This window comes from Urocitellus parryii, chromosome 14 (genome assembly GCF_045843805.1).
Source record: "Urocitellus parryii isolate mUroPar1 chromosome 14, mUroPar1.hap1, whole genome shotgun sequence".
Classification (NCBI taxonomy): Eukaryota; Metazoa; Chordata; class Mammalia; order Rodentia; family Sciuridae; genus Urocitellus; species Urocitellus parryii.
This window is the reverse complement of record NC_135544.1, coordinates 57,254,513-57,279,868: the sequence shown is the minus strand read 5'-3', so window position 1 is coordinate 57,279,868 and position 25,356 is coordinate 57,254,513. Positions and strand designations below refer to the sequence as shown.

At 45.3% G+C, this 25,356-nt stretch overlaps 1 protein-coding gene across 1 annotated transcript in view; it reads right to left on the bottom strand.

Moving 5' to 3' along the window:
• Kif13b (kinesin family member 13B) overlaps positions 1-25,356 on the bottom strand; it is a 158,291-nt gene that overhangs the window by 26,887 nt on the left and 106,048 nt on the right. Inside the window, exons 25-36 of the mRNA XM_026398857.2 lie at positions 23,168-23,314; positions 22,579-22,608; positions 21,057-21,156; positions 20,218-20,344; positions 19,469-19,524; positions 17,252-17,376; positions 15,938-16,114; positions 13,454-13,546; positions 10,348-10,500; positions 10,058-10,135; positions 9,427-9,480; positions 603-714 (exon numbers count right to left, since the gene is read on the bottom strand). Coding sequence (XP_026254642.2) covers positions 603-714; positions 9,427-9,480; positions 10,058-10,135; positions 10,348-10,500; positions 13,454-13,546; positions 15,938-16,114; positions 17,252-17,376; positions 19,469-19,524; positions 20,218-20,344; positions 21,057-21,156; positions 22,579-22,608; positions 23,168-23,314 — 1,252 coding nt within the window. The remainder of the gene's footprint in view (positions 1-602; positions 715-9,426; positions 9,481-10,057; positions 10,136-10,347; positions 10,501-13,453; positions 13,547-15,937; positions 16,115-17,251; positions 17,377-19,468; positions 19,525-20,217; positions 20,345-21,056; positions 21,157-22,578; positions 22,609-23,167; positions 23,315-25,356) is intronic.

Here is a 25,356-nt window from a genome sequence, read left to right as displayed (position 1 = left end):
GCAAATAAATTTAATAATCTAGATGAAATAACAAATTCCTTGGAAAACCTAACTTGTGAAAACTGACCCGGAAGGAATACAAAAAATAAAATAACACTGTAGTACAGAAATTCAAGTCATAATTTGAAATCTTCCCACAAACTAAATTCCAGGCCCAAGACAGTGTCACTAGGGAATTCTGTCAAATATTTAAGGAAGAAGTGACACCAATCATACATAAACCCTTCCAGAAAACGATGAGAAGCATCTCCCAAGCCATTTTATGAGGCTAATGCAATCATGATACAAAAACCTGACAAAGATATGAATAAAAGAAAATAAAAACTTGTACATATTCACACAGCGCACACACACAGAAATCCCAACAAAAATAGCAAATAGAGTCAGAGGACAATACTCCAGGATCCAGGGGTATCCAGGAGAGAAACACAGGATGAATCCACACTCCAAAGCCCACACAGCTCAACACGTTAAGACAAGAAAGGGGACACTGGAGATGGTCGCTGGTAGAACAGTGGTAACCCAGCAAGAAATTCTGATAGAAACTCTTGAAAGATGCTCAGATTTCATATCAGCGATTGACAGACGAAAAGACGACTTACCTGGATCTGGCGAGTGGTTATTTTGGGGACAAGCAGAGAGGGCAGGGGGGACTGGAGCTATTCCTCTGGAAACCGTTGTTTGGGATACATCCTGTTGACTTTCCCACCGGCCCTGGTAAGGACAAAATTGGTCATTTTGTTTCAGATTAATCAATTAACAAACAAATTAAAGATACTCAAGAAAAATCCTTGTTATGTTACTACAGCCATGTTCTCTTTACTGGACGCAAGCTGGCTACAGAGCACTTCACACTCCTCATCCTGCTCACAACATAAATCCCCTGAGATGATGATACCACCTCACAGGCGGATGGCCCAGTTCACAGCCTGCCAATGAGTCCACCCTAACATCTGCTACCTACTGAAAACAGATGGACAGATTAGAATAATCCTTTTGAAATCAATTCTCCCTTAAGTTCTGTTTCTAAGGCTACTCTTGCTTTTTTGCTCAAGACCCGCTTTATCACTCTGCTTTGAAACTGAAGCCCAGAAACAGGCTCTTTTGGAAGGGGGCTCTTCCTCCTCCCCAGGACTGGGTGTTTCCACCTGTTCACATTTAGATCATGCAAGTACAAATTCTGGACTGCACAGTACCAAGCCTCAAATTTTTAATAGATCTTAAATTCCTTTTATCCTCTGATAATTGCCCAGACTTCTTCACTAGAGCTTAATTATGGTACTGAATGTTATTTTAGGCTAGCATTCCACAGAAGAGTGAGCCTAATGGTTAGCTTGAGCTGGCCAGAGCATGCCTGAGAAACAGCATGGCAGGACCCACTAAGCGGGCAGGCCTCCCAGGTTTCTGATGTATATCGGGAACCTATCTGCTTTTAGCAGCAACCTAAGTACTGATCATAAAATCAATAAGCCTTAAGTGATCTGGATCATGTTTACCTCCGAGAATGCCACTGTTCCCTAGGAACTCACTCAGCACTGATAGCATTTAAAATGGTATGTCTTTCAGCACGTACTATGAGGCCAGACATGGGAGGGGAATGTGGACCCTCAACCCTGCACTGCAGGAGCGTTCATCTGCCTTACTAGGGATCATATGCTGATTTACATACTTTAACACTTTCCTAGTGTTTTTTTGCATTTAGATTTAATTATCTGTCTGGGGGGCTGGGGCTGTAGCTCAGCAGTACGGCGCCCGCCTCGCACGTGTGAGGCACTGGGTTCGATCCTCAGAACCACATAAAAATAAATAAAGATATTGTGTCCAACTACAACTAAAAAAATATTTTTAAAAAATTATCTGGGAGGCTGCAGCTTTGTGTTCCCTGGGCTACCACTATCAGGTATCTGAACACCAAGGTCAATAGTCTTCAGAGCTTCACAGAGGAAGAAAAGCCTCATGCTCTGTTTAGTGTCAAGTTCACACAAGTTGTTCTGAAGACAACTTACTTAATTTGAAAATAAATTTATTTTCATTTTCTTCCTCATTTGGCAGCTGACATGGCCACACTCTGTCCCTTAGGAAAGCTAAGTATCATTAGCAAATTATTAGAATCAGCACCTGGGCTGTTTGATGTAGGATGGTCCAGTGACCAGGCACACTCAGGGCTCAGAGAGCTTCTGAGGACATTGCCCAGCAGGGACTCCCCACGAGATGCCACACCACAGCAGATGGAAACAGTAACTCTTCTTGCCCCACATCCAAATATTCCAAGTGAGACCACCTCAAAGGCTAAATGCTGCTTAGATGCTGCCTGAGCCACATTGCTGGCCCTCGGACAATGAGAGAGGGAGACGTGCAGCACCTGCACCCAGCCACCTTCACGGTCATGACAGTCTGGAGGAATCTGAGAGCTCTGCTTCCCAGGAAAGAGGAAATCTGATGATACAATTCCCTCCTTCTGCTGACATCCACAGCGCTCTGGGGGGACGCTCCACTGAAATCCTTCACTGTGCAGTCTTCTTCCTTCCTGCACTACCCAGCTATTCCCTGGCCACACCTGAAATCTGTGTTCAGGGTGTGGCTACACATACTTCCCCTGGGGGCAGGGGGTGTACAACTTTTCTATCAAATTTGCTACACTTAGGGGCTAGGGTTGTGGCTCAGTGGTAGAGCGCTCACCTAGCATGCACAAGGCACTGGGTACGATCCTCAGCACCACATAAAAATAAAATAAAGATATTGTGTCCACCTAGAACTTAAGAACAAATATTTTTAAAAAAATGTTGCTACACTTAGATGCTCTACAGTTTTCCCCTCTTCCTTGAAATGTTAGGGGAAGGTAAAAAAGCAACCCAGTTGAATGCACTTCAGAGGGACATGAACTCAGCACTATAAATAAAAGGGCTTTGAAAGACACTAAACTGCCGAGTCTCTTGAACAGCTCAAATCTCAAGGTGAAAGACTGTGATATCTTTCTACTCCTACCACAATGGCATGTATCTGCATCACCTGGAATCTAACAAGATCATACTCAGGTCTCTAACATTCTGCATGTCCACTGAACTCCAGAATGGGCCACAATGGGGAGACACCAAGAGAAGACCCTGCTCCATCTGAATCTCCAGATGAGCTCCATGACTATCAGGGATTATCTGTTCAGAACTCAAAGAAATAAAATCCCCTTCCAGATGGCAATGGGCAATCATTTGGAGCTGGCACTGTGCTCAAGGCAAAGTCAGCAGGGCAAGAGCCAGGGAGGCTCCCAGCAGACCTGTAGACATGGCTTGGTCCCAGTGGGCACCTACAGTGTTCCTGTCCCCATCTTCTCCACAGTGACATTTCAAGTCCAAAGTATCTTCCAGTGCAATGAAGGAAGTGACTCATGTCTGGCATCAGCCTGCAACAGCACTAAGCCAAATATTGACAGTCCCAGGGAGTGACGATGCCAAAACACAGCTCAGTTTTGTTAACCGAATATCACCCGAGTTATTGACTAATTTCAATTTCATTAAAAATTCCAATCAGAAGATGACAAATGTACCACATTACAAAAATATAATTTCCTGTAACCTGGCTTTAAAAATAACAATATTTTTGTTGATAGTTTTCTTTGCATTGCAAAAGACCTCAAAGCACAGCCAGCTTTGAGGTGGAAAGACAGGCAACAGGCTGAAATTAAGTTTGCTCTAAATATCTATTGGTAGATGATCATAAAAAGCCTGCTAAGTTTTCATTATGCCTATAAAAATCTCCTCACAATAATGATGAAACATCCAGTAACAGTAAACAGCAATATCGGTTCAATTAGGGGTCATATTTTATATTTTTAATTGAAAGACTTATCTCAAGGGTGATTTCTTTTAACTATAGGTAAATTAAAAATTTGGAATAATTGAATTCTATTTATTTTCTGAAGATTAATCAGTTCATTAATTCAATCCTGATGGAGCTCATAAAGAAATTTCAGTTTTCATATTTTGGAGCATCAATAAATAAGGGCATGCCAAACAGGCTGGCCTGCATCAAAGTGTTATTAGGCAAAACTGTGAGTTTGTTTTTAGGACCATTCTGCTTCCTCTCACCCCAACTGCCCACACTGACCAGAGTCCTCCACTCCTGCTCCCAATCACCCTTTTATTGTCACTCTTGCTCCAATGACTCTGCTATGATATTAACTGACGACTAAGGCAGTGGGGGGGTGGCGGAGACTAGAAGCTATCTAGTGGCCTCTCCTGCCTCGAAACACTATGTCCACCAACTGGATAGCTTTTGTATTAGGGGGTGTGATGTGCAAGACGGCACTTGGGTTCTAACCTACAGTTCTGACTTGTCACCCACATCAGGAGTAAAACAGGGACCAGAAGCAGAGCACCCAGAAATAGCCTCGTGCAAGACTGCAGGGCAGATGTAACTAATGGAGATATAATGATGGGTGATTTCAAACACCTCTTCAGAGTTACAAGCCCACAACTGTACGTATACAACAGGTGTATTTCTGATCTGACTCTCCTGGACATTAAGTGCTTTCATGCACGGAAACCAAGATGCACAAAATTCTGGAGCCAAACAAACGTTCAGAGTACTTCTGCCAGTCTTCTGCTCCACCTGCCCTTCCCTTACCCACAACTTCCAATTATTTGCATTATTTATTTAATATGAATTAACTCCAACTTCTTACATTCCAGAACCTCCGACATTCAGTAAGATGCCTTAATTCCTGTTTTTGATTTGCTTTGATTTGGTTTTTGACAGATAAATACTTTTACAAATAGTTGGGGCCAAAACATTTGCCAGGAATCATACACACTGATTACCAAAGTCATTTTTCACAAAAGCCTAAGTGCTAGTACAGTGTCCTATCCAGGCAGCCTATAAAATCCACATTTAAAAATGCACTTGTATGCTGAAAGTAAGAGCAAGCATGGTAAGGCGGAGAGAGCAGGACAGCGCTCACATCCTGCTCATTAGGAAAACCCACTGGATTCGCCACCTCTCCCTGGATCTCTGAAAACTGAGGAATGCAGATAGTCTCCAAAAGAAAAAAAGAGAGACAAACATGAGTTTTTTGAGAATAAAAAAACTGGAAATCCCCTCAAATACCAAATAGAAAGGAACGGAAACTTCTAGTGCATTTGTGACACACGCATTTCAGTGCAACGGTGAGTCCTTTAAAAGGCCAGGCGAGCTGCTTCTACTCCTTGCTGCTGCTGAAAGGAAAGATTTCTTTCCTCACATTCCTAGTGAGAAGACATAACTTTAAAAATACTTAATAACTGAGCTGGGGATGAAGCTCCCAGTGGTAGAGTGCTTGCCTGGCATGCATAAGGCCCTGGGTTCCAACCCCAAGGGCATTAAAAAAATTCCCAAGGGCTGGGGATGTGGCTCAAATGGTAGCGCGTTCGCCTCAGCACCACATAAAATAAAATAAAGATGTTGTATCCACCGAAAACTAAAAAATAAATATTAAAAAATTCTCTCAAAAAAATAATAATCCCCAAAATTTATATTTCCTAATAACCTTTTTTAAAAAATTGTAGTTGTAGATGGACACAAAATCTTTATGTATTTTTATGTGGTGCTGAGGATCGAACTCAGTGGCTCATCTGTGCAAGGCAAGCGCTCTGGCACTAAGCCACAACCGTGCCCTCCTAAGAACTTTTTTTTTTTTTTTAAAGAGAGAGAGAAAATTTTTTTAATTTATTTTTTTAATTTAATTTATTTTTTAGTTTTCGGCGGACACAACATCTTTGTTTGTATGTGGTGCTGAGGATTGAACCCCGGCCGCACGCATGCCAGGCAAGCACGCTACCGCTTGAGCCACATCCCTAGCCCCTAAGAACTTAAGATGCTCTACCTTAGAAGGTAAGATGACTGTAGGCACCGTCAGTGGGAAATGGGGCTGTTCTGTTCCCCTCCTCAAGCAAGCTTGCATAAACCCTTTGGCTAGAATCCTGACTCTTATCACCCGCATGTCCTTAGTCCCTGCACAGCCCTACCCATAATAATCTGTCCAAAAGCACTTCTCCCTCATCTGGTCCCTGTGCAAAAGCAACTATGCTCTCATTTTAACCTGTGGACCTTCCTTTCACCTCCTGATATGGACATGAGGCAATGACCAGGGGCTGACTACAGCTCAGGTGTAGCCTTTCAGCTTCAAAAGAAGACAAAAAGATGCTTCCGTGTGGAAATGGGTGTGCTGTTGGGACTGGCAAGTAGCACCCTCTGATTTTCCCAATAACACTTCTCTGCTGCTCAGAGGGGGACTGCTACAGTCAGGGTGGGTGTGGGAGGACAGCACAAACCCCAAACACAAGCAGGACCTTTCTGCTACAGTCAAGAGCTACGGGAATGGAAAGGGAGGGAAGAGCCAGACCATTCTCCCCACACTGGCATCACAACATGAGCAAAAGAGGAAATGACACTTTCCTCTTCTTTACCAAGTTACTCAAGCACCCCAACAAATCAAGAACTAAAGAAGGGAAGGAAGGCCCCGGCACTACAACAAAAAGGTGTAATGTTCCCTTTATGCATTTAAAGTTATATTATAGTCTAGATATGAATGTCCCCCAAAAGCTCATGTGTGAAAAAATGCAAGAATTTTCAGAGGTGGAATGAGTGGGTGATGAGGGGGTAATTTGGTTGATGAATTAATCTACTAACATGAATTAATGGGGTGGTAGCTGTAGGCAGGTAGGGTGTGGCTGGAGGAAGGAGGTCACTGGGGATCTCTTTTGGGATTATATTTGGCCCTGTTGAGCCGAGAGCTCTGAGCTGCCTTCCTCTGCCAGGCCTTTCCACCATGATGGTCTGCCTCTCCCGGATCCCAGAGCTGTGGAGTCAGCTGACCATGGACAGAGACCTCCGAAACCTGACTGTTTGCCAGGTCTTTTTGTCATGGCGATGACGATTCTGACTAAAACACATTACATGTCCTACTAAGACCCTGGGCTTCTCCCACCCCCTGCAGAAATGGCCCTGGAAAGGTGCAGAGTAACCCTCCGTGCCACGTCCCAAGCAGTCTTGCCAGCCCTCATTTCATGCACCCTCTCCAGAGCTGGAAGGGTTCCTTGTAACACTTCCCCCGCACTCCCAACCCTGGCCTCTCAGCCTTCCCTCACAGCTCCCAGTGACACCTAATTCCCTGCACTGTCTCCACTGTCCCTGGGGCTCCCTCACCTGACCCCAGCCCTGGCTTCATCTTCAATCTTGTTACCTCAGAAGTAGAACTTCCCAAACCTGCTTCTCCTGCGGTTCATCTCTCAGTGATCTCGCAGTCACCCAAACCCGGACCTCACTCTCGTCCTCCCTCCCTCAACCTCCTTCATGTCCACCGACTCCTGGAGTCCATTTCTCTATTCTGGGGTCCATCTCTCCTAGCATCCCATCTCTCTTCCTCTCTCCCTCCCCTAGCTGCTCTCCCACTTTCTAATTCAAACAAGTGTTTCTCACCTTTGCACTGTATATAGTTTGCTAGTGTAAGCTTACACACTACACTGGCATGTGCGGAACAGGTAGAGCTCAGCTGGACCATTCAAGCCAACTGTCCAGTTCAAATGTGGGCCAATCCCTGCCCTGTCTTCCAGTTCCCCATGGCCTCCCGGCCCCATCACTCCTTGGCAAGGAGTTTTAGCCCTATAAACAAGTCCTCAGCTATGGGCACACGCCGCAGCTCCCGCCACCTGACTGGCAGCAGGTGCTGTCGTGAACAGGCCAAGCTTATCTTCCTGGGCCTGTGTTCACGTGGGTGCTTCTGCCGGGAACCCGGGCTCTGGCTCCTCGCCTGCCTGTGTGCCCCTCCGCACAGCCCTTCAGGCTCCACACAGCCTCCCTGCCTCTGAGCCCCTCCCAGCCCCTGCAGGATGCCTGGAAAGCGGGCACTGCCTCCAGGTGCTCTCACTGTGTGGGTCTGGACCTCTGGAGCAGCATCTGTGTGCCTCGGTCTGTGCACTGGGTGTGGATGAAGCACAGCCATGCTCTCTGAAACAGATGCTATGACCGTCTCCGTTCTGAGACAAGGAAAGTGAGGGGAGACAGGAAAGACAGCAGGAAGATCTGGGTCATATATACTTCCCAAAACACAGGAAGTCATGCTTGTTATTATATTTTCCTTAAGATACATTCTTCATTCACATTTAAAAATCACTATACAAACCAGGTGTGGTGGCACACACCTAAAATCCCACAGGCTCAGGATGCTGAGGCAGGAGGATCACAAGTTCAAAGCCAGGCTCAGGAGCTTAGCAAGACCCTAAGCAACTTAGTGAGACCCTGTCTCGAAATTTAAAAGGGCAGGGAGGGTTGTGGCTCAGTGGTTAAGCACCCCTGGTTTCAATCTCAGGTATCCCCCCCAAAAAAAACACTATACAATCAAGTTTTCAAGAATTCTATTTTCTTCAGGTCCTAAGCTGAACTAATTGAATAATTCAGTGTTCTAGCATAAATAAGAACTAAGAGACCCACACACATGTAGTGCATCAGTAAACTGAAGAAGAGTAGTTTACGTGTGTGTGTGTGTGTGTGTGTGTGTGTGTGTATGTGTAGGCAAACCACTAATAATCTAGATCTTAAAATAAGTCCTTCATTATTAACTTCTTTTTCACTGTAAATTTTTATAAGGAAAATGTCAAACATGCAAAAGGAGTATAGAAAAATTATTAAAAAAAAGAAAAGAAAAATTATCAAGTAGAGAAAGAGTAGTATATAGAAAGAGCATCAAGAGCCCACTCGGCCATGCTGACTGCCACTGAAAAGCCCTTCGACCTCTCGCCCCTGGTGATTCTGAGGCAGCCCACGCCACAGCACTCACATAGCAACACCACCGCCAATGCAGGGCCATAGCATTATTAGGGAGCATGACACAGGCCAGCACCAGCACTGACTAGGTCCCTCAGAAAACACAGGCACCAACTATGACATGCAGGCTTCCAGAAAGGTGGGTACAGGAGCACCAACCTTTCTCAAGTAAACAGTGTTGGGTTTCTATTGCTGGAAACTCTGTTACAGGGCAAAGCTGTATTAACAACAAAATAAGTAAATTCTAGCTAATAAAATTTCTGTTCCCTGATTTTTCTTCCTTTTAACAAACACTATTAACTTTCAGGTATAATTGTCTTCTTCCTTATAAATTTTGAATCACTATATCAATACTTCACTATTCAAAAGCTGATATGAAATTCCTTTTCTGGCAGAAATGAGAGAATACTGTAGATAGAAATATTAGCAAAAAAAAAATTGTTTTTTAATCCCAGTAATAAGAGGGTGTTGTGGCAGATTAGAACAAACGAACTCTAAACATCTCCCAGTAAATGCCACACGGTGCACAGGAGCAGGAAGAACTCTGGCATGCAAAGTTCCCCTGGGAGAGGGGAGCAGATGAAGGCTGAACGGAAACAGACCGAAACAGACAGGAACAGGGACCGCCTTTACCTTGTTGACGCCCAGACTGTACGAGGGGATAAGGTCTTGCCGGCTTCCAGACAACTGGGAAGAAACGGAGGCAGGGGATCAATACTTCAGTTGTGAAAGCATGAAACATCTCATCTAAGAACCAAATCAAGACCAGTGCCCTTGGGACATGGAAACACTGAGCTGGTCACGGACAACGTTCTGGTGGGAGGCTTATCACAGACCAGTATGTGGGCGTGCACTGAGGCGACCCACCATGGCCTGAGCCCTTTCTCTGGGTGCTAGTAGTAAATGGAAATTCACAAACTATCTACTACTACCTACTCCAGACTTCTCAACATAAAAATAATCGACTCCAGCTGAGGAGCCAAGCTGGCTTGCCCTTGGCACGCGGCTACCCTGGGCTTAGCTCCACAGACACCTGTGACTCCACAGGTGCACTAGCTGTGGTGGCAGGCAGACAGGAGAACGTGTGGAAGGCACGAAAGGGCTCCCACAGGGCTCCCACAGCAGCAGGAGGTGGAGTGAAGAAGGGCCAGGCGTCCCTGAGGAAAGGAAGGGAGTGTCACCTGGGGGCTCAAGGCGCCCACATTTAGCCCAGCAAGGAGGAGAGAAGGGTCTTGGCTGCCCCGCGAGCCAGCCGGCTACTCACTCTGTTCACATTGGGAGAGCTAATGCTCCTCCTGCTCAGCTTGCCTTTCCCGGTCAGCTGCTCCTTCACGGCCACTTCCTGGAATCAGAACACAGGCAGGGGAAGGCAGTTACAGGTGCGCCCAGAGCAACCCAGTCTGCAGCAGGCTTCCCTCACGCTCACATGAGGGCTGTCACTTGGCACGACAGAATGACATCATTTCATCACTTAGGCTATTCAAGGTTAACTAGAATTCACATGCAATCACGCTGGACAGGTGTAGGACCAGGCCAAGCAAGGGCACCGCTGACCTGGCGCAGGCGATCCAGGGTCAGCAGGTTTTCCACGGCCAGCACACTCCGCAGGTACTTCTCGATATACGCCTCTGAGTCGGCGGAAGCCGGGTTCTCCACATTGGCAGCCATCCTTGCTAACGCCTCTCGCTCCTCCACTCCCTGGGCCTCCTGCAGAAGAGAACACCATTTGTTGAAATCAAGCAGGGCGCAGACGCCAGTGCCCAAGAGCGTCTTGGTCCACTCTAGGTGTTCTGAACTGACAAAGGGAAGAGATTCAAACACTCCCATTCTTGTTGGCTTCTGGAACTCAGAATTTTCCACAGAAACTGTGACGTGGCGACTCGGGCAGCAGCTGACGTGAAGGGTAAAGCTGCAGAAGCACCTTCTGACAACCCTGCTCCTACTCTATGTCCACTGCAGAAAACAGGTCACTGGTCAGAAACGCCTTTGTGGGCCAGCCAGAAATAAGGCCACTAGGACAAGAGCGCTGCAGGCACACAGCTCTGGGGCAACTCAGGGCACGAGGAAGGGAAGATGACCTGCCAGACACAGGGACCCAACGACTCAGCGGGAAGCAGAGGCAGGTGGACAGGGCTGGGTTTCAGCGGTCGCTGAGCAGCCCATCATGGGTGGCAGAACTTCAACGCAGTGTCCATCCTCACTCTGGGCTGCAGGGGCCACAGGCTCAGAGCCAGAAGGAAGAATGGCGGCAACTTCTCACTGGCCTGCTTCCAGTAGAGGCCATCCTACCCTCTGAGCCAGCTGGCCTGAGCTGGCCATGCACGTGAACGGGAAACTCATGAGTCTGTTAATGTGTGATCTTATTCATGTATGTCCTTGTTTCAAGAAGAACATCTTCATGGCAAATTCTTCTCAGGGAAAATCAGGTACTACGTTTACTTGTGAGTTTCTTATACCAAAAACTACACGATGCACATCCAGATGTTATCACATCTTAAATGCCATCAACATAAGACAAACATTTATACACAACTAAGGAAAAAGACCTGCCAATTAATTTTAAGATACCATCAGTTATAAGGCATTCTAATTTCAGGGACTTTTTTAAAGACTATAAACAAGTCTTAGAACAGATCAAATACAGGCGGATTTATCAACTGGCTTAAGTTCACCAAGACACTGCCTCCTACAGTTTCCTCTGGGCCTGTGATGACCATGGAGAGAGGAGTCAGCCACGATTAGCCAGAGAGGGAAGAGGAGCCCCTGGGCCTAGGACTCCTAGGCACTGAGGACCCCTCTCACCAGTCCACACAGAGCTAGTGAGAGGCTGTAGGGAGCAGTTTCCCAGAGAGAGACAGAACCTGTCTCGCTGCCGTCTGGCTAGACCGCTCCTTTCTCATGGCTTTTGGAACATGCAACACAAGGCACACATGAGACTTTTTCATGATGAAACCCTAGCTTGATAAAGGTTCTTCTCATTTTACATCTAAGACTAATCTCACACAAGCTTTAAGTTTCCCTTTTCCTTTTTCTTTATCATCAGGATTTGATAATGTAGAAACAACGGTCTACCACTCGGTTGCTCAGCTAGCTATCAACACCTCATCCCGTGAGGGTATTGTCTCCAAACCGACTGCCCCCACATGTTTTCTCTTTTAAAACTATCACCCGAAAAATAAAGCACTTTTAAAGAGAATAAGAAACCTCCAAGGAAAGAAGAGGGAGCTGTAGAGGAAAAGGAAAGAAGGAAGACAGTTCCTAGGTAGGGGCAGGGGCTGTGCCCTGTGCCCATCTCCTCACTCCCCTTTTGACAAAGTGAAGGTCCAAGAGAGGAAAAGCAGAAAACAAAATACAGGGAATAAATGTTAGGACTCCAGCAAAACGTGTAAGTTTACTTGTTTAAAATCTTACAAACAAATGAATGAAGCACAGAGAGTGATCCTTCTTCAGACCAAAGATTACACAGTGGACTCAACTCTGCAAACATCTTAATTTCTAAATGCTCAGAAAGCTCCAAATTAAACAGTTAAGCAGTTAATGGTTTCTATCTAAGTCTAACTTTAAAAATCTAGAAAAGAACCATTGGACACTAATGGAGAGAAGAAAAGTGTCTTGCAATACAAGAGATCTAAAGCAAAACCCAAGTGCTGTGCAGTCCACTTGTTTCCTTCTCAGGGTCTGGCTCCTGCTTTAGAACACACATTGCCCACCTGCAACGCAGACAGGCAGCAGAATCCATCAACATTCCTGAGGTATGGAATGCAGGTCAAGATGCAGTGCTGATCAGGGCAGGGGCTGTGCCCTGTCCCATCTCTTCACTCCCCAGGAAACTCCATCTATTCTCACTCCCCTTTTGACAATGAGGGAAGGAGAAGGAACCACTCCTTTGTGTTTTCAGAGTCCTCTTCTGAGGACCCACACTTCTGTCCCTACAAGGGACACTTCCTTGCCCAGCCCAGCAAATGAAGCTAATTCAGGGCTTAAGTACTAGGAGTGTGTATGAGCCACATGCTTATCATGTTTCAATCACCAAATCCTCAGAATCATCTGAATCCTCAGAATATCTCAACTAATTCACAAAGGGAAATAGTAAAAATGGTAGTAAAATATTAATACTCATATAACAATGGCCACAGCAGCCATGACTTACTGCCTAGTCATGTGGACTACATTTTACACACACTGTTTCATTAACCCTTAAAAACAACCCTGCATAGAATGTATGACTAACCCCATTTGAAAAAAAAATTACATGAGAGTAACTGACCCAAGGTCACTTTGCTAATAAGAGATAAGAATGAAACTTGTTTGATTTCAAAATCCAGCACGAATCTCAACACCGGGTTGGGCTGCCTCCCCGAGGGTGACGCCACATCACACATCACTATGCTCTTGTCTTCTTCGGTGTGCCGTGAGCAAAAAGATGCTGAGATGTTTTCCAAAAGAAAGCTCTTCTTTAACAAAACACAATCTAGAACTGCTAAGGCCGCGAATTCATTGTGTTCTGAGTTAAGATTAGGAATTCCTCTAGAAACCTCCAGCATTTCCCTAAGTACACATTTTCAGTTAATATGTATTTCTTGCATACGTGAGTTTTCAGGGAGTTATCTCTTTTTAAGTTCTTATTTTTAGTAAATTCAAATTGCATATGATCCTTCACCTCTGGAATATTGGAGACAATTTCAAAGGTCACTCCACATCCAGGAATAGAACTTCGATGAGACATCTTTTTTAGGAGACTTTGAGCAAAACCCTAGAGAAAAACAAAACAGAAGATAAAGTTTTCTGCCTCAAAAACTGAGTTTACACTAGCACAGAGGTAGCATGACGGATACTATGTTAGTTCTGATCAAATGAAAACAGCACATTTCCAACATAAGGCAATGAAATTCACATCACTAAATACAGCTTCCTCAACTTCCTCCCCTGCACAGAACCAAACGACTAGGAGTCTACAGTGACAGGTCCCCATACCAAGCACATGAGGACGACTTGGAAACTGGCCCCAGGCATCTGGATAAACTTTGCTTCAACACTATAGAAATAAAACACATGAAATGACCTTCCAAAGAGGATGTAAGCAAGGACTGGTGACGCTTATGCTTCTCCCTCCCAGTACGATGGACATTTTGTACCATGAATATTGACAAGTTCGGGCATTAAATTCTTGACCAGAGCAGGATCGTTATAAAGAATGATTTAAGAGTGCCTGGTCATTGTTTATGCTGACTGCGCTCTTTGCACAGTTCAGAATTGAACTGTTGAATTAATGCAGAGATGACTCATTTGGAGATGCTGCTAAGACTGAGCATCCTGTAGAGGTTGAGGAGAGCAGTGATGAGGGCGGAATACAATTGGTGAATAAAGATAAGGACGAGAGAGAACAGGAAACGGGCATGGAGCCCTTTTCCCTAAGCAAAAGGGAAGGCAGTGACTGGAAAAAATTAAAAACCCAAAGGAAAGACAAAAATCAAGCCACTTAGTCTCAAAAATGCATAATTTCACAAACCTAATAAGAACTTATTTCCCATTCAATCTTTTTAATCATTTTTTAAAAGATCTGAGCCCCTCAGAATGCAAAGACCATCGACTTCATCCTTCATGCCTGGACTTTGGTCTCACAGCGCAGAGCCAAGGTCAGGGATACTGTGGGCAGTGGGTGGCTCTGAGCTATTATTGAGCTACTACCTCGAGGCGGGTAGTGGGGGCAGTGTGAATGCCATTGTTACTGCACTCTTTTGTTTTCTATTTGCATGGAATACAAATAGAAAGGGGCCATGTGCAAGTTCCTGTCCTTGCTATAAAGAAGCAATGTACAGCAATGAAATATCTTAGATTGGAGGAGAAATGGGATGTCTTAAAAATACCAGGAAGAAAAGTAGCAACTCATTGTCCCTACAGTGAAAACAAACAGTGCCCTCTCTGTGGGGGACGCTGCAGGGCTGGTGACTCTGCCAGGCAGGTTCAGGGCCTGCCAACCAGGATGGGTGATTTGGAATGGAAACCCTTTCTTCAAAATGTTCCCCAAGAGCAGTGTGTCTCATTCAAGCCCTCCCAGACACGAGTGCATGGAGACTTGCGTGGGCATCTGCGCTCACCCTGTGGCCGGGGTCTTCCTGATGTGGGACTGGCAGTTAAAGAGCTGTCATTTCAACAGCATACGGCCAGTCTTCACTTCAAAGGTTGATACCAGTGTGACATTTAGAACTAAAGATTAATTTTTAGGGGAGGAGATTACATTTAGGAGTCTGTCAACCATGACTGTGCTCTTTTAAATGACAAGACTGATTTTCATCTGTCCTGGTTTCAGTCAGTTTGAGAATGCCTCACAGAAGGGAGCGAGACGGTTACTTAGGATCCATGGGTCGACCTCCCAGATCCTTATATTTGAAAAGCCGTAGAGTTTAAGTTCTCAGCTAGACATTCCCTCCTAACCCTTCCTGTGGCATGAGGTTCTTCCCAACCATGCTCCTTGGCATGGGCTCATCTCACCACACTGCAGTCCCTAAGTTCCCCAGCTGCCCTGGCCCTCCCGCCTCACGATCTCTGCAGAAGTGCTCTCCTCCTCCCCATGAAACGCTCTATCTGTACGGTACCAGCTCAACGCATGCTCCTCTGCACAGCCCTCCCTCCCTCTGTCTGAAGTCTGTTCTCTGGCACATGGTGAGGCCCACACCCCAGCACTCAGCACAGAGCACAGCAGCTGCTGCTCAGGGAGCTTCGGTGAGGACACTTTTGCCCTGTACAGCCCCACACTGTTTCCTACTCACCTTTTTAACCCAAAGGCAAGGACTGCTATGAAAGAAAGGCCTAGAAAGAGAAGCATAAGCAGCCCGTGCTGATAAACTAACAGCTGATCTGCCAGGGAACAGCAAGAAGAGGCAACAGGACTGCCGAACCTACCCGGGCAGGGCCCAAGGCACCCCAAGAACAGCTGCCACTGGCGGATCTGCCCTAAAGAGATTCGGTGTAACAATCTAGTACTATTAGAAGGAAGTCAGAATGGCAGCCTGGGGACTCGAGTGAGCACAGTCATGGGACAGTCACTCACCTAGACAATGTCTCTGGCCAGAGTGACCACTCCACAGCCCTGGCCACAGGCGGGCTGTGGTGACAACGCTGTTGAGTAGGAGTAAGGCCTCACCTGCCGGCCGTGAACGTGCACACAAATTCTTTTGCGTAAGACCAGCTGCATGTCAGCGGGATGACTAAGCTGGACTGTCACACGCACGATCAGGAACAGGCGCTGGTCTGTGGGCGTGCCCTTGCTGAGCTGAGGACAGCTATGCACTGCGGAGTCCCAGGAGGCCTCTGCTTTCACCTGCAGAGAAGGTAGGACAATGCACTGTGCTTTCCACCAAAGAAACCAAGGTTAGGCTAAAGTCCTCCTGTGAGGACCGCTCTGAAAAGACAAGACTGTGAGGATGTGGCCTCCGGCACCTGAGTCTGGAGAGCAGAGAGCAGGGGCTTTCCTGGCTGGGCTGCTTGCTCTTCATTTTCTTTTTTTTTTTTAATTTTAAAAAGTGCTCAAACATCAAGAAAAGTAGCAAAAGTCAGTTCCATGGACTCCTATACGCCTTTTGAGATCTACCTATTGTCAGGATTTGGTCACTTTTGCTTCTCTTTGTCACAACCAACACACACATACTACTTTTGCTGAATCACTTTGGAGTGAGTGGGAGAGAGCTGCCACACTCAGGAGATTCACCATAGATACAATACTGTCATTTATTACACAGTCTGTGTTCAAATGTCTCCCTCTCCCCTGCCCCAGGTCATACAGTGCATTTGGCTGCCATATCCCAACACCCACTTTATCTGCAACAGGCCCCAGTCCTCGAGGAAGGGCCTGCCTGTCCGCCATCCTGGAGCATGCAGCTCAGAGCGAGTGCCCGAGTGTGTCCTCACGTTGAATTCAGCTCTGTGTCTTAGAAACACATCAGCTTTCCTCCCTGAAACACTTCATGATGTAATTTTTCAAGCATGTTAAAAAGTAGGGACTAAAGCCCCCGGATATACCCATCACACAGCTTCAAGCATTTAAATCAAGATTTCAACACACTACCTTCATCCGTTTTTTTCCTCCTTTCAAAAAGTTTTTATGAAACAATTTTAAAGTAAATCCCAAATGTGGGGCCATCCACACACCCTGTGCTTCAGCAGTTCAACTTCCACCTCAGGGGCTGAGGACAGAGGACAGAGGACAGCTGCTGACCACTGCTGGCCTGCAGGGGCCACACGGACACGATCCTTCACCCGGGGAGGAGGAGGAAGGTGAATGGGCAAAATGGAATGTTCAGGCCTCACTCTTTTTAGAAGTCAGAAGGAAAGGCTTCCACGGGTTTTGGTTGAGAAGCATATGCACTGAAATGACCACCTTGGTGACTGCTTCCAGAGGCTCCAGGGAAGTCGATGGAACTAGTTTTTATCTGACCCTCCCGAGCGCTGCTTGACTCACCTCTCCATCATGGTGTTTCACGACCTGGAGTTCAAAGAACTCGTCCTCCTCTTCCCCAGTCAGGGTGGCATCCCATCCTCCAGCTTCTGGGTCGTCAAGGTTATCCTGAGAGCTGAAATCATCAGCTGACGGCAAAGAGGCTCCGTTAAACCTGGAGATGGTCCTCAAGGGTAACCCTGACCAGCTAAATTTCAATGTGCTTATTATTAAAATTGTGTTTCACATTTCATTTGCTTTTGCTATGCAATCTCACGTGACACAATGATGACCATTTAAGAGTTCACAGATCTTAGAGGGAAAGTGCCTCAAGAAACCATCTCTCTCTCAATGCTCCCTTTACATCTACTCTCACACGGGAGGCAAGGAAGCCAAGACACCTAGGAGGTAACCCAAGGTCTGCTCACCCATGTAATGACAGGACTGTAACCAAAGTGCCCCACCTTTTAATGCACTGAAAAAATGAGAAATAAACGAGAGTGATTCCAGTTACTTGACAGTTAAGTTCAACAAAAGGATCGACTGACTACATGAGCCAGAGGCCCTACTTAGGAATGCATCACGGTGTTTCGTTCCCAGCCCAACCCTCTCCCAGTCCCCATCCACCTTAAGCTAATGCACAAGCATCAAAAGCAAGTGGGGGTGGAGGGATGGGAATAGGAAAGGCAATAGAATGAATCAGACATCACTCTCCTAGGCTCATATATGAATACACGACCAGGGCAACTCCACATCATGTGCAACCACAGAATGGGAAGTTACACTCATGTTTGTTTGTATAATGTGTCAAAATATACTGCAATGTAAAACTGAAAAGAACAAATTAAAAATTCAAAAAAAGGACTAGTGGGCTTGGGTGGATTAAGAACATGTATACCACTCAACAAAGTCCTGATCATCTCTGCAAATATCCAGACTAACAGGCCTTCTTCCTCGGGCTCTTCCCCCCCCCCTTTCTTATACAACCCCCCCAAACTACGTACATGGCCCTCACCCATCAGGGAAGCGTGACTTAAGAGACCACAGTCACCCTCAGTCCTCAAGGTTCTAGAGAACAAGAGGCAGGACTGCGTCTTGTAGCAATACTTACAAAAACAAATAGCTCCCCCCATTAGGTGGCCGCGCATGCCATGGCAGGGCCCAGTGCTCTACCTCTGGGTAAATGTGAGGACCCTCCATGCGAGCGAGCTCAGGGCCACAGGTGCAGAACCCTGGCGCACCACTTTCTGCTCGAGGAAGGGATCCACCAAGGACACGCGGCTCGTCTACCTAGGGGCCTTGACCTTCACCACACAGTTCTTTTTCAAAGGCTGTAGGAATTTCACTGCTGACATTTAACTTAGTTTTAGCTCCTTTACTTGCCTTTTCATGTCCTATTTTTTCCTCCTACAGGCAGAGTACATTGTGGGGGGGACAGACAGCAGTTATTTACCAAAAAAAAAAAAAAAAAGGTAATCCAGGAATGAGCTCATAAGGACTCACAGAAAAGGTACAAAAATTATTACATAATGTTAAGAAAACATGCTACATAGTATTATTAGTCCCTTCTGGAGAGGAGTCTTTCCTAAAGAATAAAGAGAAAAGTTTTTGCATGTGTGGTACTGAGGATTGAACCCAGGGTGCCCTACCAGTGACCCACACATCCTCAGTCTCTTTTACTTCTTATTTTGAGAAGGATCTCACTAAGTTGCTGAGGCTGGCCTCAAACTTGCAATCCTGCTGCCTTGGCCTCCCAAGTCACTGGGATTACAGGTGTGCACCACTGTACCCAGCCAAGAAAACATTTTTTTTAAATTTTTTTTATAGTTGTAGATAGACAGCATGCCTTTATTTGTTTGGTTTTTTATGCAGTGCCAAGGATCAAACCCAGTGCCTCACATATGCTAGGGAAGTGCTGCTGAGCTACAGCCCCAGCCCAGAAGAAAACATTTTTAATACAGATAAACATTACCACCATCCTGAACTGATGGGGGAAGCATGCACACAGAACCAGGGTTGCAGCAGTGAAATGTGAGGAGGCCTCATAATGAAACAGATGTCTACTGCTGTTAGGAAAATAAGACTTACAACAGCTCAGTCTTTGAACAGCATCAGAATGTGTGAGCCACAAAAAATTGCCTCTAACCTCAGGAGGACAGGATGCGTACTGACACACTTGGTTAGTATCTGAGCGTTAACCTGATTTGCCCAGGTAAGCCTTCAAAAACTCCTTGAACTTACCATTCAGGTCAAGGAATATAACAGGAATGTGGGCTTCCATCCCAGGAACTGGTGTCCTGAAACACAGAGACAAACGCTCCTCTAGTACACTTGAGGACATGGCCCCAGCACACACTCACGGCTAGCACAGTCCCAGCCACAGCACCTGGGCACTGATCTCCTACAATTTAACATGAGAAATGCCACAGAGACTGAACTGTAACTGCCACTTCTTACGCTGACACTAGAACTGGTCTGCAAGACCACTCATCTGTTCAATAAAGCCCCATTTCAACTTACTTTCTTATTAAAGGACATACTCCAGGGTTCTGTGTGGCTTAACTTACTATTTTTAATTTCTATAAAGTGGCACAGAACATTTGCTGACAGTACAGTTTAAGCTGGTACCAAAATCAAAAAACTGGTGCAGATGCAATTTTCTTATGACTGAACATTCTTCTAAGGCAATGAATAATCCAAGTAATTTACATATTAACTATTTTTTTAATGCTAAGTACAGTGGTACTAAATATTGATTTAAGTTCTCAGAAATCTTAATTACTTTGGCCAATAACAATGTTATTTAATAAAGCAGCTATTTTAGACCACAGTTATTCTAGTAATGAAAATAATTTAATAGTTCCTTAAATTCACACAACTCTGTCACATGCTATCACGACTCTTCCATTAACAGCAGCACACCCAGAACTCAAATGGAAAGCAGGGGTTCGAGAATGCTCAGAACTCCACAAGAACTGAGGGGTTCCTACCACTCTGCAGGGGCCCCTGGAATGCCACTGCCAGCAGAGGGGACCATCACAGCGTTCCTTTCCTCAGTTAGAGTCAACCTCATCTCTAGGAGCTGTGCCTCACGGTCAGCATCATCTTCTGTTTTATCTAGAACATCAAGAATGAGGATTAGGCCAGGAATGGAGGTGCACACCAGGAATCCCAACAACACAGAAGGCCAAGGCAGGATGACCACAAGTTCTGGGCTAGACTGGGCAATTTAGCAAGACCTGTCTCAAAATAATAAAAAAAAAATAAGCACAAGGGGCATAGCTCAGTGATAGAGCACCCCTGGGTTTAATCACCAGTAATGCAGGCGCGTGCGCGCGCACACACACGCACACGCGCACACACACGCACACGCACACACACACACTTGATCCAGAAATGCTACTTGATGTTTCTACCTCTGGAACTATCACGTGTTTCAGTTGCTGGCACCGGGTGCTCACAGTGAGAAGAGCTAACCCAAGCAAAGGCCAGCTGGGCTCCTGCAGAGACGCCCCTTCAGCCCCTGGGCACATGGCAACCTGGCCCAGGCAGAACACTTGGGAACATCAGCGCCTTTCCTGAAGCTGTTTCTAATGACCAGTATGTGCTCTGCCCACTGCATTCCCTTCCTCTGTTGGGGGTTGGGGACCACACCAACATATTATCACAACTGGATGAATGTTCTCTTGAAGGGACATGGCACAAACCAGTCACACTCATGTGCTCTTGCCATCCATATTGCTGACACAGGCTCTTCATTTACATGACTATGAACGGGGTCAACTATTCACCAACTTCAGGGAGGGAAATATTGAGTTACTCTTCCTACCAGGTTTGCTGACAAGCTTTTGTAGCTGTTGATCCAAATACTCTTGACGCTTTGTTAACACATTCAGCCATTTTCTACGTAATCGCTCTAAATCCCGATCCTGGAAGAAAATAAGGGAAACCATATTCACCACATACAACATGATGTCAAGACAGTACCTGTGAAACCGATGCTCTAGTCCACCTTTCTTTAACACGATTAAAAGATGTATCACACAAAACTTCATTATTAGCACCACCAGATACCTTTACTGTAGTTTAAAAGAGAAACTCTCAGAATCTAAAGCATTTTCTTCTAAATCAGAATTATTTCTGAAAGGGATATCTCTGGCACCCAAGCCAGTGTTATTTCTAGTGGCTCATGGGACAGAACTCCAAGCAAGGAAGGTCTATAAGGCCTCTTTGATGGAAAGAACTTACAAACTCCATTCACTAATCTTCAGATTTACATAGCCCAGAACCATCAGAAGGAGCTTTAAATGCTACAACCCCTTTTCCCACGTTGCACTAGGCTCTTAGAGACATGCCACATAAATGCTTCTCCCATTATTGTATATGGGGGAGGACAAGAGGACAGGGATCATTACCAGCAGACCAACAACTCTACCAGTCAACACCTGCAAGCACGCCAATCTTCCCTCATTTCCTCTGTAATAAGGTTACAAGACAGAGTAGGTCAGTGGAATGCTGCAGACGCCATGGATCTGGATTTCACCAGGGCACTTAACCAAATAGCCCATGACATTCTTGTGGACAACATGGAGGAATGCGCATTGCATCTACTTGAGTAAGATCGCAGAGGACTCAAATACCACATCTAAACAGCAGTGAGTAATGGAATCATGTCAGCTTAAAGAGGTCTCTCCTGCTGTGCCATAGGACCCTGAATGTAACACCATCTGATACAATGTGTTTTATCAGTGACTTGCAGGAACGCAGACGTTTCTATCCAATTAGAATGATGCAAAGCCAGAGAGAGACTGCACTGGATGACATCATCAGGCTCCACAGGGCTGAGACAGTCCTCAAGGATGACTAACAGGATGAAACTTCACAGACACAGACAAAATATGGCAGATTAGGGAAAGAGAAGAAAGGGAAAAATAATACCACAAAAACCCTGGATGAGTGCAGGGTGGGCATTCAAGGAGAACTGGCTTCAAATAAGGAAAAACACCAAGGGCTGGACCACGCTCAGGGTGACACTGGAACAGGAGCAGGGCCAATGACTCCACTTAAGCAGAAGCCAGGGAAGAGCAGCTGGGGAAATTGCTCTTTAGGAGCCTGGATGGAGAGATCCAGGTGTGGGGAAGGACAGGGAAGTGATGTTCTGCTCCTAACACACCTGCCTTCATGACCCATGATACCCATGATACAATACAGTCCTCCTACTCTGTGTTACTTTAAGAAGATGCACCATTTGAATCAAAATTACTTAATTATCAAGTAAGAGCACAACAAGCTCCTAGAATGTGTAATTATGTACTTGAATCAAGCTGACAGGCTAACCGACGCTCAATTACCTGGTAGCTGTCCATGTCCTCCTCTTCCTCCTAAAAGAAAAAGTGCATCATGGAGAACCAAAATAATTATCCAAGAATCAGGCTACACAGTCTGAATCTTCCCCCAGAGTTTCTGTTCCTCGATTTAATTAAAATACAGTGTCACCTCCCACCTACAGCACCCTCAGTCAGAGCTTTACAGTTGTCAGGAAGTGGAGGAAAACCTTGAGCCCCTGGGGGTTGGGGGTGAAGAGCACTGTTTGACCTTTTCGGGAGCCAGTACAATACTCACCCTGCTGGGCTTACAGTCCCACTCACCAGGGGAAATCAAACCCCTGCTGGCAAGTAGGCTTCACAAGCCAGTGGGGGGCTTCTGCAGAGGGGCTGCAGTGCAGAGCGGCTAATCACCACGCACTGGGGAGTGGCGGAGGCTGAAGAGTTTTAACCCTCTATTTGCCAGGACCAGGGCAAGCCAGCAGAGTCTGCTAGGTGACTCCACAAAAAAGCAATGCCAAGAGCACTGTTCCCTGAAGGCAGTGTGCCCGGGGTTCCCAAAGACTCTGGTCTGGGTTGGTCTTTGAACAAACCAAAAACAGTCACAGAAACTTACCTGGAAGGCATCAAGAGTTCTGGGGGACCTGAGTGGTCTAACTTTCAGGCATCCAATGCCAACAGACAGTATACACTCTTCCACCAACGGCAAAGTCCCAGACTCCTGCACAGACTTCACTTCAACTTGAACTCGCCGGGACTGCCCCTGGACCACAGAGAATTTTCAGTCTAAAAGTCAGTTTCTTATTTCCAAAAAATTGGTTTAGAGAGACCCCTACAGGTCCACGCTGAGAAAAACATTTAACTTTGGAGACAAGATCTCTTAAGTACTAACATACAAATCCAAAACCAGACAGGAAAACTTATGTTCCTTTTTACCAAGTAAAAAGACATTTCATCAATAAAAAGAAACATTAAAAGAAAACATTTTAACAAAGGAAATGTGAACCATTGTCTAATAAACAATGTTCAATTTATCTGATAATCAAATACATACAAATTAAAATAACCACAACACACTTTAATTTCTACTTGTTACACTAGCAATTATATGTGAAACAGGCAATTTACAATACCGCCCAAGATTTGAAAAATAATTTCAAAACTGTAGGGCACGAATTTAAGTTGGGCAAAATGACTTAAAAATATAAGTATCCTATGCCCCAGAATTGACTTTGTAGGGATATGTCCTAAGTAAATAATAGTGCATTTTTATAAAGAATCTGAAAGCACTGTGAAAAATAGCAAAAAATAGATATAAATCAAATGTACAGAATCCATAACTGTTCAAATAAGCCGGCATGCATAATGAAACACGATGTAGTCATTAAACTATTACTGTGGGAAATGTGTGGCGTGCCCAGGCAAAGAGCAAGTAACCAAGGGCAGGAGACACATATGGGCCACTTCTAAACGCAAGCATCTAAACGCAGGTATCGGAGTTAGAAACTAGAAAGGCTAACTACCTTGGAATCGCTGCCCTAATCCCAGAATAAAAAATAATTTTAAGCTAAACAGCAAAAGGAACTGATCAGAAAAAGCTGTTCCTACTTAAAACTGTTTTCTGAGTAACTCCTATGTGACTCCACATATTTACCATGAAGTACATGGTCAGAAAGAATTCCCAGTATCCTCAAATTACTGACTTCAAACTTAGTCTATAAATGTTAGGGACAGAAAACAGAGTATGAAAATGGAATCTGAATATGTTTCAAATCAATTACTCTTGTCTGCTTCCACTACACTTAGCTCCCAAGAGATCTGATGATGAGGAAAATCTACTTATGCATTGATCCCATCAAGCTGCGTTTGAATGGATAGGATACAGACATCTTTTGAGTTTATATTTTCTAAGAATTATGCATCAGTTATTCTGTGGAAAAATTCCTCAGAAAATATTTTAATAGTCTAATATTATTTCAATTTGCTACCTTTTAAACCAGAAAGCAATCTGTTTGGAACACATAAACAGTGAACATGGACACAGTGGGAAGATGCTAGGTATGGAGAAGGAAGGGAGGAGGGCAGGGTGGGAACGGCTCACTGCTCCACAGCAAAGCTTTGCAAAGTGCACTTCAACTAGTGGCTGAACTTGTTGCAGCTGCTGATATCCCAGCATTTGTTGTGTACAGCAGTTTCTATGTGGCTAAGCCCTATCAGCTGTCCTCTGCCACTGTCCTGTTCAAGAAGAATATATCCCAATTTTAAAACTTATCCTACTCAGGTGCGCTCAGTCTTTGAGCCCCTCTCAGTCGCCTGCCAGGAGCTTCTGCCATCCTCTACTGCTTCCAGCTCCTCGGGCATGTGACTCTATGCAAAGAGACCCAGGTCCAGCCTCAGGTCTTTATTCTGCCATTTGCACAGGAGAAACCTTCCCAGACCTCATGTGACGTTTTTTGGCAACCAGGTAAAGAGACAATCCTTCAAAAAACCCCTTCCTGACAAGTCCAGTGATCATCAGGCACTCTTAGTAAAGGGTGTCAGAAGTATGACCAACACTCAACTCTGCAACTACACTAATTGGTAGAAAAATCACCCAGTCTTGCTTCCAGGAAGGAATTTCTAAGGCAGCCAAGGAAGTAAGGATACTGCAGAGATGGCACTGAATCCAGCATGTTGGCCCGTGAACACATGTTCTTTTGGCCATGTCACAGTCCTTCTCCTCTTTGTTTTCATGAATGTGACAATCCTGCCTGATGTTTGTTTTATGCCCTATAATTCCAAGTTTATCTTTTTAATAACACAACA